The 17,058-nt window shown below is 29.0% G+C and overlaps 1 protein-coding gene across 1 annotated transcript in view; it reads left to right on the forward strand.

Annotated features, from left to right (window-relative positions):
- The window catches only part of LOC139485378 (acid ceramidase-like), a 21,671-nt gene extending 17,895 nt beyond the window's left edge, over positions 1–3,776 (forward strand). The window contains exons 12-13 of the mRNA XM_071269825.1: positions 1,183–1,239; positions 1,761–3,776. Coding sequence (XP_071125926.1) covers positions 1,183–1,239; positions 1,761–1,850 — 147 coding nt within the window. The 3' untranslated portion in view covers positions 1,851–3,776. The remainder of the gene's footprint in view (positions 1–1,182; positions 1,240–1,760) is intronic.
- The last annotated feature ends 13,282 nt before the right edge of the window (positions 3,777–17,058 follow it).

Consider the following 17,058-nt stretch of genomic DNA (forward strand, 5'->3'; position numbering starts at 1 on the left):
ATAGAGATAAACTGTAAACAGCAATAATGTTTAGCAATGTAAGATCTACAAATAATTCAAAATGACCAAAATGGTCAGATGACCCCTTAAGGAGTTATATCCCTTTATAGTCAATTTTCATTAATTTGGTAAATTTTTACAAAATATTTTCCTCTGTAACAGAAGGGCCAAGTTTATTATAGATAGAGAAAAATGTAAGAAGCAAGAATGTTCAGTAAAGTAAGATCTACAAACACATCACCATCACCAAAACACAATTTTGTCATGAATCCATTTATGTAATATGTTTAATATGCACATATATATACCAAGGTGAGCGACACAGACTCTAGTTATAAATGTTTGCTACTTGCCTCAATATTACAAGCTTTAATTTACAGTATTTAAATAAAGGAACTAAAAAGCAAGAAAAAAGGAAAGGTTTGTTGTCCTTGTTTTTGTGATACTAACTATTGCAAAAAAATGTTTGTCTTTAAATTTTCCATACATTTAATAATGACAACTTTTTCTTTTAGAAACTATGAAACCTAAAGATGTTAAATGATCTTCAAAAATGTTCTTTTTAAACTATTTGTAATAAAACTATGGAAAGAAAAGTGGTGTTTAGTGGGCATATTTTTTAAGGACACTACATGAATAAAGGTAAAAAACAAGAGTAGCAAACACCTTTGAGAAATATAGGGGTTTATAATGCTTAGTCTGGGGAAAAGCCAGTGAAGACACATTATTTAAGAAAAAATTGAAGACTTGAGAAGTAATATACAACTCTCTAGTCTTAAAACCATAACTGACATTAGATAAAGTCATTAAATGTGTTTTTATTTGCCTTGAATATTTACTGTGCAATATGTTGTCAAAATCTTTAATTTTTTGGCATAAATTGAAATTTTTAATAGATTATTAGGACATCATAGTTTCACTCCATGTCATTAAGTATACATTTTTTTTTATTTCAACATAGATATAGACATATTATTAAAAAATCTTGTGTGATATGAAATACTAAAATGCTTTAAACTATATTTTTTTCTACAGAAATTGCTATTTTGCAGATTTATTATGATACATTTGCATAGAATCTGTAAAGATCTAAATAAAGTCTAAGACATTTAACAAAAAGTAATAAATTGAACTTTGTTTATATGTTGTTATCACCTTGAAGATATTTCCATTTCATTTCAGAATGTTGGGTGGCCAGGAATTTTTAATGTCCTTTCTTCAAAACCTGTACTTAATAAGGTAAAACATTTAATTGCGTTATATGTCACACTGCAACTCGTAAATGACCTGTGCACTTAAAAATCAAAATAAAGGATATATGTTAAAATCTTTAATGATTATCAAATAATAGAATTGACAATGGAAAAGGGAAAGTGTCAAAAAGACAAAAAACCTGACCAACGGCCCAAGACCACCAAATGGTTGTCAATAAAGGGAGAAAATTGTACACTCATAGGTGACCTTTAGCTGGTGGAATCTGTTGTTTGATTGTCCAAATGGCAATAGACCATTGATTGAAATTATAAGAATTATATTTTAGACTGAAAAATATTTTGATGAAAGTGACAGCAGAAGCATTATTATAATTCAAGCCCTTTGCTGAAAAAATCAACACAAGAAATAGATACTGCTAGTATTTCTTTTCCATTCAGTTGCTTATCATTTATATATGTGCAATAAATAATGCTTCCTTCATTTGAGAGTGAATAATATTAATTGCCATTTCTTGTCATTAAACAGAAATTAAATCTCCATTACAGCTGACAACATACACAGCACTGATGCAGGTAAATGCTGGTACCCTGGAGACCTGGCTCCAGTATTGTCCTGATCCCTGTTGGCCTTTTTAAAGAACACAAGCTGGTACCCTGGAGACCTGGCTCTAGTATAGTCCTGATCTCTGTTGGTCTTTTTAAAGAACACACAAAAAAGATTGTTATCAGTATTATTCATGTTAACTATATTTGAAAAAAAGCATTAGGAAATAAGTCAAAATGAGATTATCTTTTACATTCCACATATTGTTAAATGTTTTATAATTTTGATAATCATTTATCATTGTTAAAATTATTTATTTTATGTCATTTGAAATGTCTTTGTAATTTTAAAGTCAAAAAATACATTTTGAATGTTTCAAATCAATCATGTTACTATTTAGAAATTTCGTAATTTCGTTATCCTCAGGACTTGTATATTTTTATATACTATAACCATCATATATATTATAAATCTACCTTAGTTCAAAACATACTACCAACTTTGAGATTAAATACTATAGAGTTGAAATGAGGCTTAAACATATAAAAATGTTTTATGAAAATGAGGAATTTACAATCATTTGATTCTTGATATATACAGCAGCTGAATAAAATTTAAAGGTTTCCAAAAGTATGTAATTATATAAATGCAAATTTTTTCAAGAAGAAAAACCCAATGTGTTGAAATTGTCTTCAAAACATAGTTTAACATTACAACATTCTTTTCATGGAAGTAAAAATTAATCATTTTTGTCTTGCTTTGACACCTGTCGTGTGTCCATTATCATTGACCCCATCTTTTTTAGTGTGCATCAACTGATTTAAAAATCTGTATATGCTGAGTGAATTTTTTACTTGTTATGAGTAATAAGATAGCTATATATATGGTGTTTGGACCGGTGCAAACAATAGACCACTTTCAAGTTAATCTGTCAGCGGAAAAAAAACGTCAATTATGCATGCCTTTATGATGTCATTTACCAAATAGAAGGGATCGTCTGTATCCCTGCACTATTAACGTTTTTCAAGCATCTTAGTGATTGTCATTGTGCAGGATAAACTAGAAATAATGTTTCTTTTTTAAGTACTCATTCACAATTCCATAATGACAGCAGTGCTGATTGTCAATTATGAGAATTTAATTTGCCGAATAATTCGTGCTGTATAGTAGTATTGTTTTCCATCCACTTACTCAACATTGGAACAGAAGTGACCAGTTTTTGACGGAAATGCTTCAAAACTCAAAAGTTGTCTATTGCAGCAGGTGTATAGAATGATTGAAAGGTGTATTTATTCCTCTCACAGGGTACATCTGTCCTTGATGATATTTAGTTATGTGATAATTGTTGCGAAATATTTATCTTGAGGTATTTTAACGTGCATCTGGGGTATATACTAAATTTAGTCCTGGTATCTATGATGATAGATATAGGAAGATGTGGTGTGAGTGCCAATGAGACAACTCTCCATACAAATAACAATTTAAAAAGTAAACCATTATAGGTTAAAGTACGGCCTTCAACACGGAGCCTTGGCTCACACCGAACAACAAGCTATAAAGGGTCCCAAAAGAGTTTATTTATTAACATAAATAAATTATGACATGAAAATAGGAAGACATTTCAGTGTGAAAACTCTTGTTAAAAATCTAAAATGTTGCCTCACATAAATATTGTGGATTTTTTTAATAAACAGTCTGTTTTTGTGCAGTTTTTTAAAAACTTTTATAATTACTGTATATAAATGCCTCCACTCCTGTTTAAAAACTTTTACATAATATATAGTTTTTGTCTAAAAATGAATCTACTTGTCATACTCATGTACCATTATGTATTGCACAAATATGTTTTTTGCTTTTATAAAAAGTACTCTTTGTTACATGAAGTGATTGGTATGTGAGTGTGTGAGTGTTTTAGGTATAGATGTGTTTGCAATGCTTGTTCTTGTTAATACTTGTTATTTATAATTATGGTGCTTTTTATATTTCTATTTTCATAATAAAAAAAATTATTCACTTTTTATTGTTGAAATTCATAATTTTGTTATCATACACATAATTTGTGCATCCCATACAAAATTATCCGAAAAGATACAGAGGAGACAATCAAAAACAAGTAGTTGACAAAAACAAAGAACTACACAGACAATTATTGAGCAATAGGAAAAAACTAACAAAAAATTCAGAAATTATTGCGAAAAAATGCGACAGAGTTGTAAGGCAAATAATTTAAACTTGCATTTTGAAATATTTTATATGAATTAAACAGGATTATTCTCAAAATCGTAAAATCTAAAATCGCATTTAAGCCTAAAGTGACAAAATCGCAATAAAAAAGGCCGGCAATAATATCTGAATTTTCAGTATATGAACTCAGGTCTAAAAGAGCCATAAGTTACTTCTCTACCATTGACCATAGCTATGTTTTTACTCATGCAAAGCGTTGTGGGGGACATAGACATACCAGCATCCATCTGTCCTATCTTGTTAATGCTCTCATATGTACAACTATTACCAGATTTTTATGATACTTACATCATAGGTTTATACCAGCAATGTCTTGGATGATTTGAAAATCAATGCCGATCAATTATTTTTGAAAGAGTTTTGCCCAAAAAGCCATTGGAAACATTATTTATATGGAAAATTGCATTGTTAGTACTCATCAGTACAATTCTTGCCATAATTTTATGAAGCTTCTATCATAGGTTTATATTAGCAATGTCTTGAACTAGTTTGAAAATCAATGCTGATAAATTATTCTAAAAAGAGTTATGCCACTTTGTGAAACTTAAATTACATGGAAAATGCATTGTTAGTGCACTCAGCCGTATACAATTCTTGCAATATTTTAATGAATTTTATATGATCGGTTTATATCAGCAAAGATTTTCACACCTAAGAACATATAAGTTTAGATCATATATTTTAATGAGTTATGCCCTTTGCAAGTATTAATTACAATACAAATCTCATTGCATCTGCTCTGAAGCCTTAATTTCTCTAATAACTTTTAAGTTTTAAAAGAAAAAAAAGATTGTTTCCAGTTATTTCCCTTGTACCTTTCTCTTTTAGTTAGTAATGGGGAAAAAGATAATAGGTCTTTGTCAATCTCAAATAGAGTATTGAAGACATTGGTATTAAAGACCCATTGGTGGCCTTTGGCTGTTGTCTGCTCTATGGTCGGGGTTGTTGTCGCTTTAGGCACATTTCCCATTTCCATTCTCAACTTTATTATCCTCATTCTGTTACTCTTTATTCAGCAACAACTCGGTGGCTAGTGTTCTAAGTAGTGTAACTACTGTATCACTAACCTATCAACACAGAGTTTGTGAGTGCTAGTCCTACACATGGCAGGTGCTCTCAATCCCAATCTTATATGACTAGGATTGTCAGTTTTCCTACAGAAGGTCAGTCAGGTTTTCCACAGGCACAAACTGACCACCAAGAAATAGCACAATAGTGGTGAGAGTGGTGTTTAACACTAATCAATCAATCAATCAATCAATATATCATTCAGCAACTGTTTCTGGCCTAATGAAAGGTTACTTTTCACAAATCACATCTATTAATATGTTGTGTGGCTAGTACTTAATTGAGAATGGAAATGGGGAATGTCTCAAAGAGACAAAACCCGACCAAAGAGCAAACAACAACCGAAGGCCACCATGATAGGTTTTCAACGCAGCGAGAAAAACCTGCACCCGGATGTGGTCCTCAGTTGGCCCCTAAATGACATTGTGTACTAGTAAGTCTATATCATAATTAAACTTTGACTCTTCAGGTAATGAAGTCTTGGAATAATTCTACTGTTGTTGGTTAATTCGAGTTTGCACAGGTGTAAGACTTTGCTTTGGTTGAAAGCATTACAGTTGTTTTTAGATGAAGAACAACAATAAAAGCACTATGCCCTTGCTTTTACTTTTGTTACATGCATGAAGGGATTTTAAGTCAGAAGTAAATACACTTTCAACTTTTCTGTCTGAAAGTGTACAAATTTAATGATTAAAATAGATATTATGTTCTTCATTAATTCCGAAATATGAATCATGTTTCGTTATTAATAAATTAATTAATCTTTCTTCCAGTTCAATGTTCAATCCTTTTTCTATAAGATTATCAGTGCAAAAGAAAGATAAGTCTTATGGTGGGGTGTTATCAAATTTAATAAGCTAATCTTGTATTGATACATCCATGCAAACTTTAAATATGCTGTTTTACAAACTGTCAAATTAATATAAGCTACTAAAGATAGTTACATGTATATTACATATCGATATGTCAATAATAAATACTAAAATAAAAAACACCTCTAGAAAGTGCCTTTTAAATTTTTAAATTTTTAATATTTAAATAAATTGCACCGTAATTGTTTTAAAGACGTAAATATTAGTTTTACGAAACAGTCCAAAAGGAGAAGAAAATTCTGAAATAAGACAAATTCTTTTCTTTTTATGCCCCATTTATGGGCATTATGTTTTCTGGTCTGTGCGTTCGTCCTTCTGTTTGTCTGTTCGTTGTACCGTTCGTTCGTCTGTTTGTCCGTTCGTCCGTCTTTCCCGCTTCAGGTTAAAGTTTTTGGTCGAGGTAATTTTTGTTGAAGTTTAAGTCCAATCAACTTGAAACTTAGTACACATGTTTCCTATGATATGATCTTTCTAATTTTAATGCCAAATTACAATTTTTACCCCATTTTTACGGTCAACTGAACATAGAAAATGATGGTGCGGATGGGGCATCCGTTTACTTGGGACACATTCTTTTTTTTTTTTTTTTTGTATCAACTTTTAAGAATGCATTAATTATTATATATATATAAATTGGGAAATACGTTGTTTTTTTAAAATCATTTTGACAGTTTTATTTATCATTTAACGTTTACTTTATATGGAAAAGTCTGTTTACAATATAATGTTTCTGCTTCGAGGAATACTTGTCACGTGTATTTTTAATTTTTAATTTTCGTTTTATATTTTGGATTTTCAGTTAATTTGTCATTCATTGTATAAGAATTAAAAAAAGTCAATACTATATACATGTTCCGGACCATATGAGTATTTGGACCATACGCGTATGGTCATGACCATATGGGTATATACTCATATGGTCCGACCATACGCGTATGGTCGGGGTAATTAACACTCTGTTACAGTTTACTTTTAATACTTCTAAACTCTTCATATGGTATGACCGTTCATTCAAAAGACGCTATCATATAGGTAGTTTTATCGTTATATTATAATAAAAAGATAAGCTAAATAAAAATAAGAAGTTTCACATTGTTAATTTTACTTAATTGTCAAATTTAAAGTAAACACATTTTATACCGATGGTCATTACCGATGGTCATAACCGATTTGTTATTACGAGTAAATGGCAATATGTCGACTAAAAAATTAAATTCCAAAAATTTCTTAATGAACTGTTACATAAGAAGTCACTGGAAAGTAGCATACTATTAGTTTATTTAAGTTGTGTTGTGAAGATGGTGTATTGCAGTCAACCATTTTACGATATTTGGGATCTAGAGCTTCTTAAAAACACTGTAGACATCAGAATTGCCAAAGACCTCGGTATCACTGTACGCAGCTGCAAAAAAGGCTTGTTTTTCACTCGCAAACAAAATGTGTAAATGAAAAAGATCGTGCACAAAACTTGCAAATGCAAAAAAGCTATGATACCGTGTGGAAGTGAATGTCATCCAAGCCTACATGCACTAATGTAACTAGCGATGAAAACTAACTATGGCATCAATATTAAATTTTTACGTAGTTTTTTTTATTATAAAATTAAAAAATTGTCATGTTTTAAACCATCACTGTTTTTTTTTAGATAAAGTTCTTGTATTATCAATGATTATTGAAACGTTTATAATGTAATTTGGAAAAATAAATATACCTATATGGTCCAAATACTCATATGGTCCGGCCCGTTAATAACCAAACGAGTATTATACTCATATGGTCCGACCATACGCGTACGGTCGGACCATACGCGTATGGTCGGACCATATGAGTATACGCATATGGTCATGACCATACGCGTATGGTCCAAATACTCATATGGTCCGGAACATACATGTAAACCAAATCTAATTGTCGGCTAATGTGTTAATCTACTTGTTATCTTATGAACAATAAACATTACATGGTGTCAATGGAATGCTTCATTATTGTTGACAATTAATCTCTGATAGTTTTTTTTCTTATTTTGACAGCATATCTTAATTATAAGTTAGACAATATTTTTTAATGTTTTATTTGGGAATAGGATACTACTAGTATTAAATAATGTCGCGCGTTTTATAAATATTGAAAGCTCGAGGCCATTCACATAGAACCCTCATTTATTTAACTAATGGATTTCAGCGCTAAAAGAAAATGAGCGACCAGAAATTTCAAACCGAGAATTTTCAACATTTCCTAGACTGGTACCTAACTCTTATCATTGGTGTTCATGGTTATTGACAAACTTGTAAAAATTGGGATATTAATATTTGTATATTCCAAAGGTATTCTGTACATTTTAAGGAGAAAACCAAACTAAAAATGTGCCATCAACGTTCCAGAAAGAAATAGATGAAAGAATGAAATAATCAACACATGCTAGTATTGGTGAGTCTCAATTTGTTTAACTTATTTAACACTCATTAACATCTTAAGTTACATCAGTGAACACGCGTTAGCAGGCAAAAGTAAAGAATATTGCTTTACGTTCAGTGAGGAATATTACATCAGTTTGTGCGCTTTAACAGGCAATAGTCAAGGATATTGCTTAACGTTCAGTGAGAAATATCATATTTACTTTTAAGACGAGAACAAATCAAATTTAGCTGCGTGCCATATTATAATGAGTGCATACATATTAGATACGTTTCAGTCGGTTATATATCGTTACATTCGTTAGAGTAATTTTGAGTTGTATAATTAATTAATTTTATACCATTTTGTTTTACTCGTGTGATATTTTGTTCCTGTTAGAAACAAATACGATTTTTATTCATCATATTCTAAATAATATATACATGTGTATCTTCCCTGATTAAAAGTAAAATCTCCCCCCAAAAAAAGTAAACTCCGAAAAATATTCAAAACGGAAGGTCACTAATCAAATGGCAAAATCGAAGCTCAAACACATCAAACGAATGTGTATTCCTTGTTATCGGACAGATGCTTTGAGAGGGGGTTAGTTAGTGTCAAAGATATTTCTTATGCATTTTGGCTAGAGCCATATCACGTTTACAATATATCTTTTATAGTTTATAAGATATCTCATAAAGTTCACAAGCTATCTTAATATATATTTACTTTATAAGATATCTTATATAGGTTATAAGATATCTCATATAGTTGATAAGATATATCATAAAGTGCACAAGCTATCTTGATATACATTTTACAAGATAAATAATATAGCTTATAAGATATCTCATAAAGTTTACAAGATATCTTATAAAGTTAACGAGATATCTTATATAGTTTATAAGATATCTTATATAGTTTATAATATATATCATATAGTTGATAAGATATTTCATAAAGTGCACAAGCTATCTTAATATATATTTTACAAGATATCTTATATAGTTTATAAGGTATCTAAATATATATTTTACAAGATAAATGATATATAGTTTATCAGATATATCATAAAGTTTACAAGATATCTTATATAGTTAACAAGATATCTTATATAGTTAACAAGATATCTTATATAGTTAACAAGATATCTTAAACAGTTTATAAAATATCTCATATAGTTGATTAGATATTTCATAAAGTGCACAAGCTATCTTAATATATATTTCACAAGATATCTTATATAGTTTATAAGATATATTATATAGTGTATAAGATATCTTATATAGTGTATAAGACATCTTATATAGTTTATAAGATATCTTGTATAGTTTATAAGATATCTCATATAGTTTATAAGATATACAGCATAAAGTTTACCAGCTATCTTAATATGTATTTTACAATGTATCTTGTATAGTTTATAAGATATCTCATAAAGCTTATAAGATATCTTATATAGTTATCAATATATCTTATATAGTTTATAAGATATCTCATATAGTTGATAATATATTCCATAAAGTGCACAAGCTATCTTGATATATATTTTACAAGATAAATAATATAGTTTATAAGATATCTCATAAAGTTTACAAGATATATTATATAGTTAACAAGATATCTTATATAGTTAACAAGATATCTTATATAGTTTATAAGATATATTATATAGTTTATAATATATCTCATATAGTTGGTAACATATTTCATAAAGTGCTCAAGCTATCTTAATATATATTTTACAAGATATCTTATATAGTTTATAAGATATCTTAATATAGATTTTACAAGATAAATAATATAGTTTATAAGATATCTTTTATAGTTAACAAGATATCTTATATAGTTTATAAGCTATCTTATATTGTTTATAATATATCTCATATAGTTGATAAGATATTTCATAAAGTGCACAAGCTATCTTAATATATATTTAACAAGATATCTTATATTGTTTATAAGATATCTTAATATATATTTTACAAGATAAGATATTTCATAAAGTGCACAAGCTATCTTAATATATATTTCACAAGGCATCTTATATAGTTTATAAGATATATTATATAGTGTATAAGACATCTTATATAGTTTATAAATTATCTTATATTGTTTATAAGATATCTCATATAGTTAATAAGATATATATCATAAAGTTTACAAGCTATCTTAATATATATTTAACAAGATATCTTGTATAGTTTATATGATATCTCATATAGTTAACAAGATATCTTATATAGTTTATAAGATATCTCATAAAGTTTACAAGCTATCTTATTATATATATATATATATATTACAAGATATCTTATATAGTTTATAAGATATCTTATAAAGTTTATAAGACATTCTTACATTTTACAAGATATCTCATAAAGTTTATAAGGTATCGTACATAGTTTGTAAGGTATCTTATATTGTGTATAAGGTATCTTATATAGTTTATAAGATATCTCATAAAGTTTACAAGCTATCTTAATATATATTTTACAAGATATCTTAATATACATTTTACAAGATATCTTAATATACATTTTACAAGATATTTTAATATGTATTTTACAAGATATAATAACATATATTTTACAAGATATCTTATATAGTTTATAATATATCTCATAAAGTTTACAAGATATCTTATGTAGTTAACCAGATATCTTATATAGTTTATAAGATATCTCATAAAGTTTTCAAGATATCTTATATAGTTTATAAGATATCCCATAAAGATTACAAGATATCTTATATAGTTAACAAGATACCTCTTATTATGTTTTATACAAGATATCTTATATAGTTTATAAGATATCTGATGTAGTTTATAAGATATAGTGTATAAGATATCTTATATAGTTTATAAGATATCTGATGTAGTTTATATGATATAGTTTATAAGATATCTTATAAAGTTGACAATATATCTTATAAAGTTTACAAGCTATCTGAATATATAGTTTATAAGATATCTCATATAGTTTATAAGATTTCTCATATTGTTTATAAGAAATATTATATAGTTTTATATTGTCCCAACTGCATGTAGTATCAATTAACACTTGATATTGTTCCTAATTTTTAACCAGATCGTTTTTCTCTTGACAAAATTTATACAAAGGTTAAAAATCTTTGACCTTCCCAAACTGAAATAAATACTCCTAAACATAACCAAGTTGAACCATCAAACAAAGATCACAAGTAAATACTACAGAAAGCAAACAAATTCCGCTTAATAAACTTATACACATGTAAATTAAAAGGGCAAATCTTTAAAACCCCCACTTATGCTCAATACCAATTAATGTATTAATTTCAACATAAGAAAGTACTTTTCACAAAGTGACAAGTCTCGATATGTAACAAAGAATGCAAAAATTCAAATTTTCAGTTTAAAAGTTACTTCAATTATATTTTCGTATTTACACAATAAATCCTAAACGTTTGAGTGCCATTATTTGTATTTGCTTAGTATTGGGTGTTCAAATTTGAGGAAATTTAAACAAATCTTAAGTTATCCATTTTAAAGCTGAAGAATCAAAAGTCCAGTAGGTGTACGGAATACACAATTTTTTTTTCACGTAGGATATCATAACCATATGATCATTTAATCCTTTTTATTATGGATATGTGAAATTTTGACATTTAAATTTGTTTATAGTGATGAAAAGTTATAATTGGATAAAACGTCTTATACTCTAACGGGTAAGTTTTACATGGATATATATATATGTATATAACTGTTTTTTTTCTGTTTTTTTTTTGTATAAATTTCAAGATTTTGATAGTTTTATAATTATGATAGATTGATATGATTCATTTTACATCGTGATCATACTGATGAAGGATCTCTGTTATCCGGAATATTAACATTTGTTCATTCTATTGTTATTTTGGTGATGTTGTACCCTTTTAGCCTGGTTATATATTATATTTTGTAGTGTACTGTGTCATAATTATATGGTCCATCGCCCCGTAAGATTTATCGCTGGCTATTATTCAGTCATTTAATATGTAATAATAATATATAATATTTCAAAATCTACAACAAATATAATTAAGTAAAAAGACTGAACACCATATACTGTTTTACCATCCCGAGTCAAGAGGCTTTAATTTAGTGGTTGTTTTTGTTGCTATCTGTCATAACTGTTTTTTCATTATTGTTTTATCATGAATTAGACCATTTGTTTTCAGATTGAATTGTTTCATGTCTGGGCATTTTTTTTTAATAACATGCTTTCAGTATTGGTTTTGCTCATTGTCTATTGTTGACAGTTACCTGTATACTTGTTGCTTACATCATCATCTTTTTGTCTCTGATGGATAGTTGTGTCATTGACAATCATACCGCATCTCCTTATTTTTATATAACCAAAAACAAAAATTACTGAAGGAAATTTGAATTATGGACATTTGTTATTTTTCCAGCACTTTTCTGGACTTTTGCATAGAGTGCTTGACAAATTGAATTACGACCTTTTTTATATCGTTAAAGCAAGGATTTGTATAGTTACTACAAATCCTTGGTTGAGGTAGACTTTTCATGTTGTTTTATAAAAAAAAGTTTTAATGATATCTATTCTAATTGAAATTAGATGATTCAGATGTATATTTCAAAACCAACTAAACCAACTTAAAGCAGGGGCAGATCCAGCCATTTAAAAAAGGGGGAGGGGGAGGTTCCAACACATGTTGTCGAATAAGGGGGTCCCAAACCTTGGAACCTTCCTTTGGATCCGTCACTGTAAAGATTAGCCAGCGATATACTAGTGTATAGGATGGCATTGTTTCACATAAGCAGATTATGTTTTTGAGCTTGCTTTCGTTATAAATTTGAGCACTTTTTTATATGGTTTAGTTTTTCTTATTTTTGTGTTGATGAGAAACATTTGATTATCTCTGCTTAAATTTTCCACAACCAGTTTTGCGCTGCAGTCATAAATGCACGTTGGATATTTTTCGATTTTTGAATTCTAAGAAAATTATCTAAATATGAATGTTCAGCATCAATGGCCGTCTTTCGGTTTATCAAGGTACTGAAAAAATAGAAGTGTGTTCGATAAATTTTGTTACAGCTTATTTCCTAATGCATGTAGGCTTTGGTTAGCCTGCTTGCTTTGTTTGTATATTGATTATTGTAATTGTGATATCTTTCAATCAAATTTCAATATAATATGTACAGTCTTGTTTAATATATAATGCCTATCTGTATTGTTTGCAGATGTCACGGAGATCATTTTCAAGAATATGTTACAGCTCATTCCATATTATAGCATGACAAAGGTCAATTTTTTTCTTGCTACCATTATGAAAAGAGCTGTTACATATTCCTGAAAATGATCTTCGTGAGATCATGAAAGTAATAAATTTCATTCTATTTCCATGATGAGATAAAAAGAATCGTATAAAGATATTTTCACATGGCTACGGTACCTGCCCGTTTTATGAAACATGGTCATCTCTTTTTCTCTGAAATATTATAATTTTGTGGCTATTCAAAAATAGAATCACAATATGTTTTTTTCATCGTTTTAAGTGTATTATAAAGTCTATTGGTAGTAACTATATACTTTTAAAGTCTTTCGTCAAACTGATTTTTGTTCAAATATTTCATGTACATAAAGCAAATAAAATAAATATAAGACTTGAATCAATGTTGACTTAAATGTCCAGTTTTACTGGACAATAGTTTGAAAAGGATATGTAATTCAGTGGGAGTCTATTAATGTTGAGAAATCATACATCAACTTTGTCATATTTGCGTTCCAATTCACATAATACAAAGGTGTCACAGTTACCAACGAACGGCAATGATGAAAAACAAAATGTATTTCCTGCAATAGGTGTTTCATTGTAAAGGTTAGAAGAATGCCGGTTTACTTTCACATCCTTTGAAAAGACAAATTGAATGTAAAGATAAGTTCATGTACTGAGAACTTGTATTTGACCAATATTGATTTTACGCGTACATTATAGAAGGGAGGGGGGTCATTATATATTTTGAATGTCAAACTATTGGACACAGTAGTACCTATTGATTTAGGTTTTAATATGTGAGCTTTTAAATTAAATACACTACTGTTAGTTTACAGCATGTACTTTTACGCATAGTGTTTTATATTGTTTGTTTTTAAGTTACACTCAAGCGATGTAAAGAAACAATTGCTGAATTGTTTGTTAAATGGCATTCTTTCGATGAAGGACGGCAATGCATTCAACATTACGAGAAAACATAGCAAGGACAATGATCTCTGCAGTACTTATTATACGTTAAAAGTACGCCGTCCCGAAATATGTTTATTCATTTACCAGAATATACCAAACTACACATAATTAAACACGTCTATATATACTTGTTCACCCACAGATCAATATTAATATTGCTCTGTGTTCAAAACACGTTTAATGAAAGACACGTGGTCAGTTTTTTGCGCAGATAAAAATGGTTTGAACCCCTCCATCCATGTTGTTTCTGTACCAGGTTCTAATTTCTTGGTCGTTGCTGTTCGTGTTTTCTTTTATCTACATTAAAGGTCTTTGAGTAGCCGTTGTTGGTGTGTTATGCTGGAATTTCTGTTATTCTTTCTATGGGACTTTTAAATAATCTAGATTTCCATTTTGATAAGTAACAAAGGCGAATCTAGGGGGTGGGGCCCCTTTCGTGGAAAAAATTTGGTTAAGTATATAGGAAATCACTGAAGCATGACTGGAGCTGCCCCCCTTTTAGGTCAGTCAGCAAACCCCCTTTTTATGAAAAGTTCTGGGTCCGCTAACGAGTAATACGTTCCTTATCACCACAACTGCACACGAACAAGTACTCTTTAATATATATTTTACTAATTCAACATAATAAGTATTGTGTTTACATGTTAAAAAATACTTGGACTCGATTTTTGCACCTGTGACCATTTTCTATTTACGGCAGCAATAAATGTTAAGTACTCGACTATAACATACCCAAGTAAATAAATACAAGTCAAAATCTGTTTAAATTATATACGTGATACATCAAATCAAAAGATTTTGTAAATACGGTTATATAATCTGAAATAAATAGGGAGTTAATATTGACACGAGGACTACGGATTTACTTATTTAATTATCATTGTTTCTCAGATAAAGATAAGTGTTTATTGGTATATATTACCGAATATCAGGCAGGTTTGAGTGATATATATGCTGAGATATATATATGACATAGGCCAAAGTAGATAGTTTGAGTGTTTACTGTCATCCATCTATTTTAAAGCATTCTCTGTCTATAACTTTTTTTTTTAAATATTTATGTCTCCCTCAAAGTGAAGACGAAATATCAGACCGAAAGATGCCAATTTTTTTCAGTATGCATATGCATCAGTAAATAGATGTAACTTTTTTGGCCTAATGATACTTTAAACTTGGAGTCTCCTATACTAAATATCAGGTATAACTTGTTGTGGATATCAATTAATCCGTAGAGACAAGATCATAATATTTGACTAGAAATAGTGTCAAAATTTATAGTATAATTGATTTATCTTTTAGTCAAGTTTTGAAGTTTGAAACAATAAAAAATATATTTGGAAAACAAGATAATATTGACGATTTTATTTTGCAATCCTGTCGTACTCTATTTTTTATTTTTTAACAACAAAATGATATTAAAAAATGTTCAGAATATTTACACATGTATGCTGTACGATATGTCCTTTTAGCGTCTACTGTGACAAAACAATAGTTAATTTGAGTGCCATTTGACATTATTTTAATCTTTTTCTATCTATACATGGTTAACAGTTAAAGAAGAATTGCCTGTTGTAAGCATATCTTTTACTACCGAAAACAAGTGTTTTTAAACGCTTTAAATTAATTTATAATTATGCGTAAAATAAAAAATGCGTTGAATTACATGGTTCAATTTTTTCAATTAATAAACAAGGATTTATATTTTAAGTCTTACTACATAAACCTTGTAATAAATATATTCAAAATAGATTAAATGTGATAAATATCTATCAATAAAGCAATCAGCCGCCCTCTGTGAACACATGCTGGTTTTCATTTGAGGCAAAATGATAGTTTTTTTAATTTGAAACTTTTTGAATAGAATCAGCTCAGTTCGAACACGACACAATTACGGTCAGTGATGCTTCTGAATTCAGTATTTTATTTATACTTTTATACGCTATATTATCTAAATTCTGTATATAATTTAAAATGTTGTAGGTATAAGAATTAATGTCTTTAGATTTGATTGCCTTTTAAACTTTCGACTTATAAATTTATCTGGGTCATAGACCGTAAACGTTAGCAGTATACAACACGCTGTACGCTATCCATCTTCAGAAAATCTCCAGTAGTCCTAATACAAACATTTAATTTAACATGTCGGATCATGAGACAGTAAATAGTTAAAACATAAACAAATCGCTGTATTGAAAACCCATTGGTGGCCTTCGTATGATTTCTGGTCTTTGGTCGAGTTGTTGTCTCTTTGACATATTCCCCATTTCATTCTCAATTTTACAGTCATGATATCTGTTTGTGCATCTTTTTGGAAAGGTGAAATTTGTTTTTGTACACTTTGAAGAGCAGATATAACCTATATAAGGGTCGAGCATAAAAAAACAAAATCTTCATACATTACGTGCTTCTGTAGAGCGTCTCTGGATATACCTCCATCACGAACGCTCAAATCCAAACATTTGAAAGCCATGGATATATTACTACGTAGAGACGTTAG

The sequence above is a fragment of the Mytilus edulis genome, chromosome 8 (genome assembly GCF_963676685.1).
Source record: "Mytilus edulis chromosome 8, xbMytEdul2.2, whole genome shotgun sequence".
Classification (NCBI taxonomy): domain Eukaryota; kingdom Metazoa; phylum Mollusca; class Bivalvia; order Mytilida; family Mytilidae; genus Mytilus; species Mytilus edulis.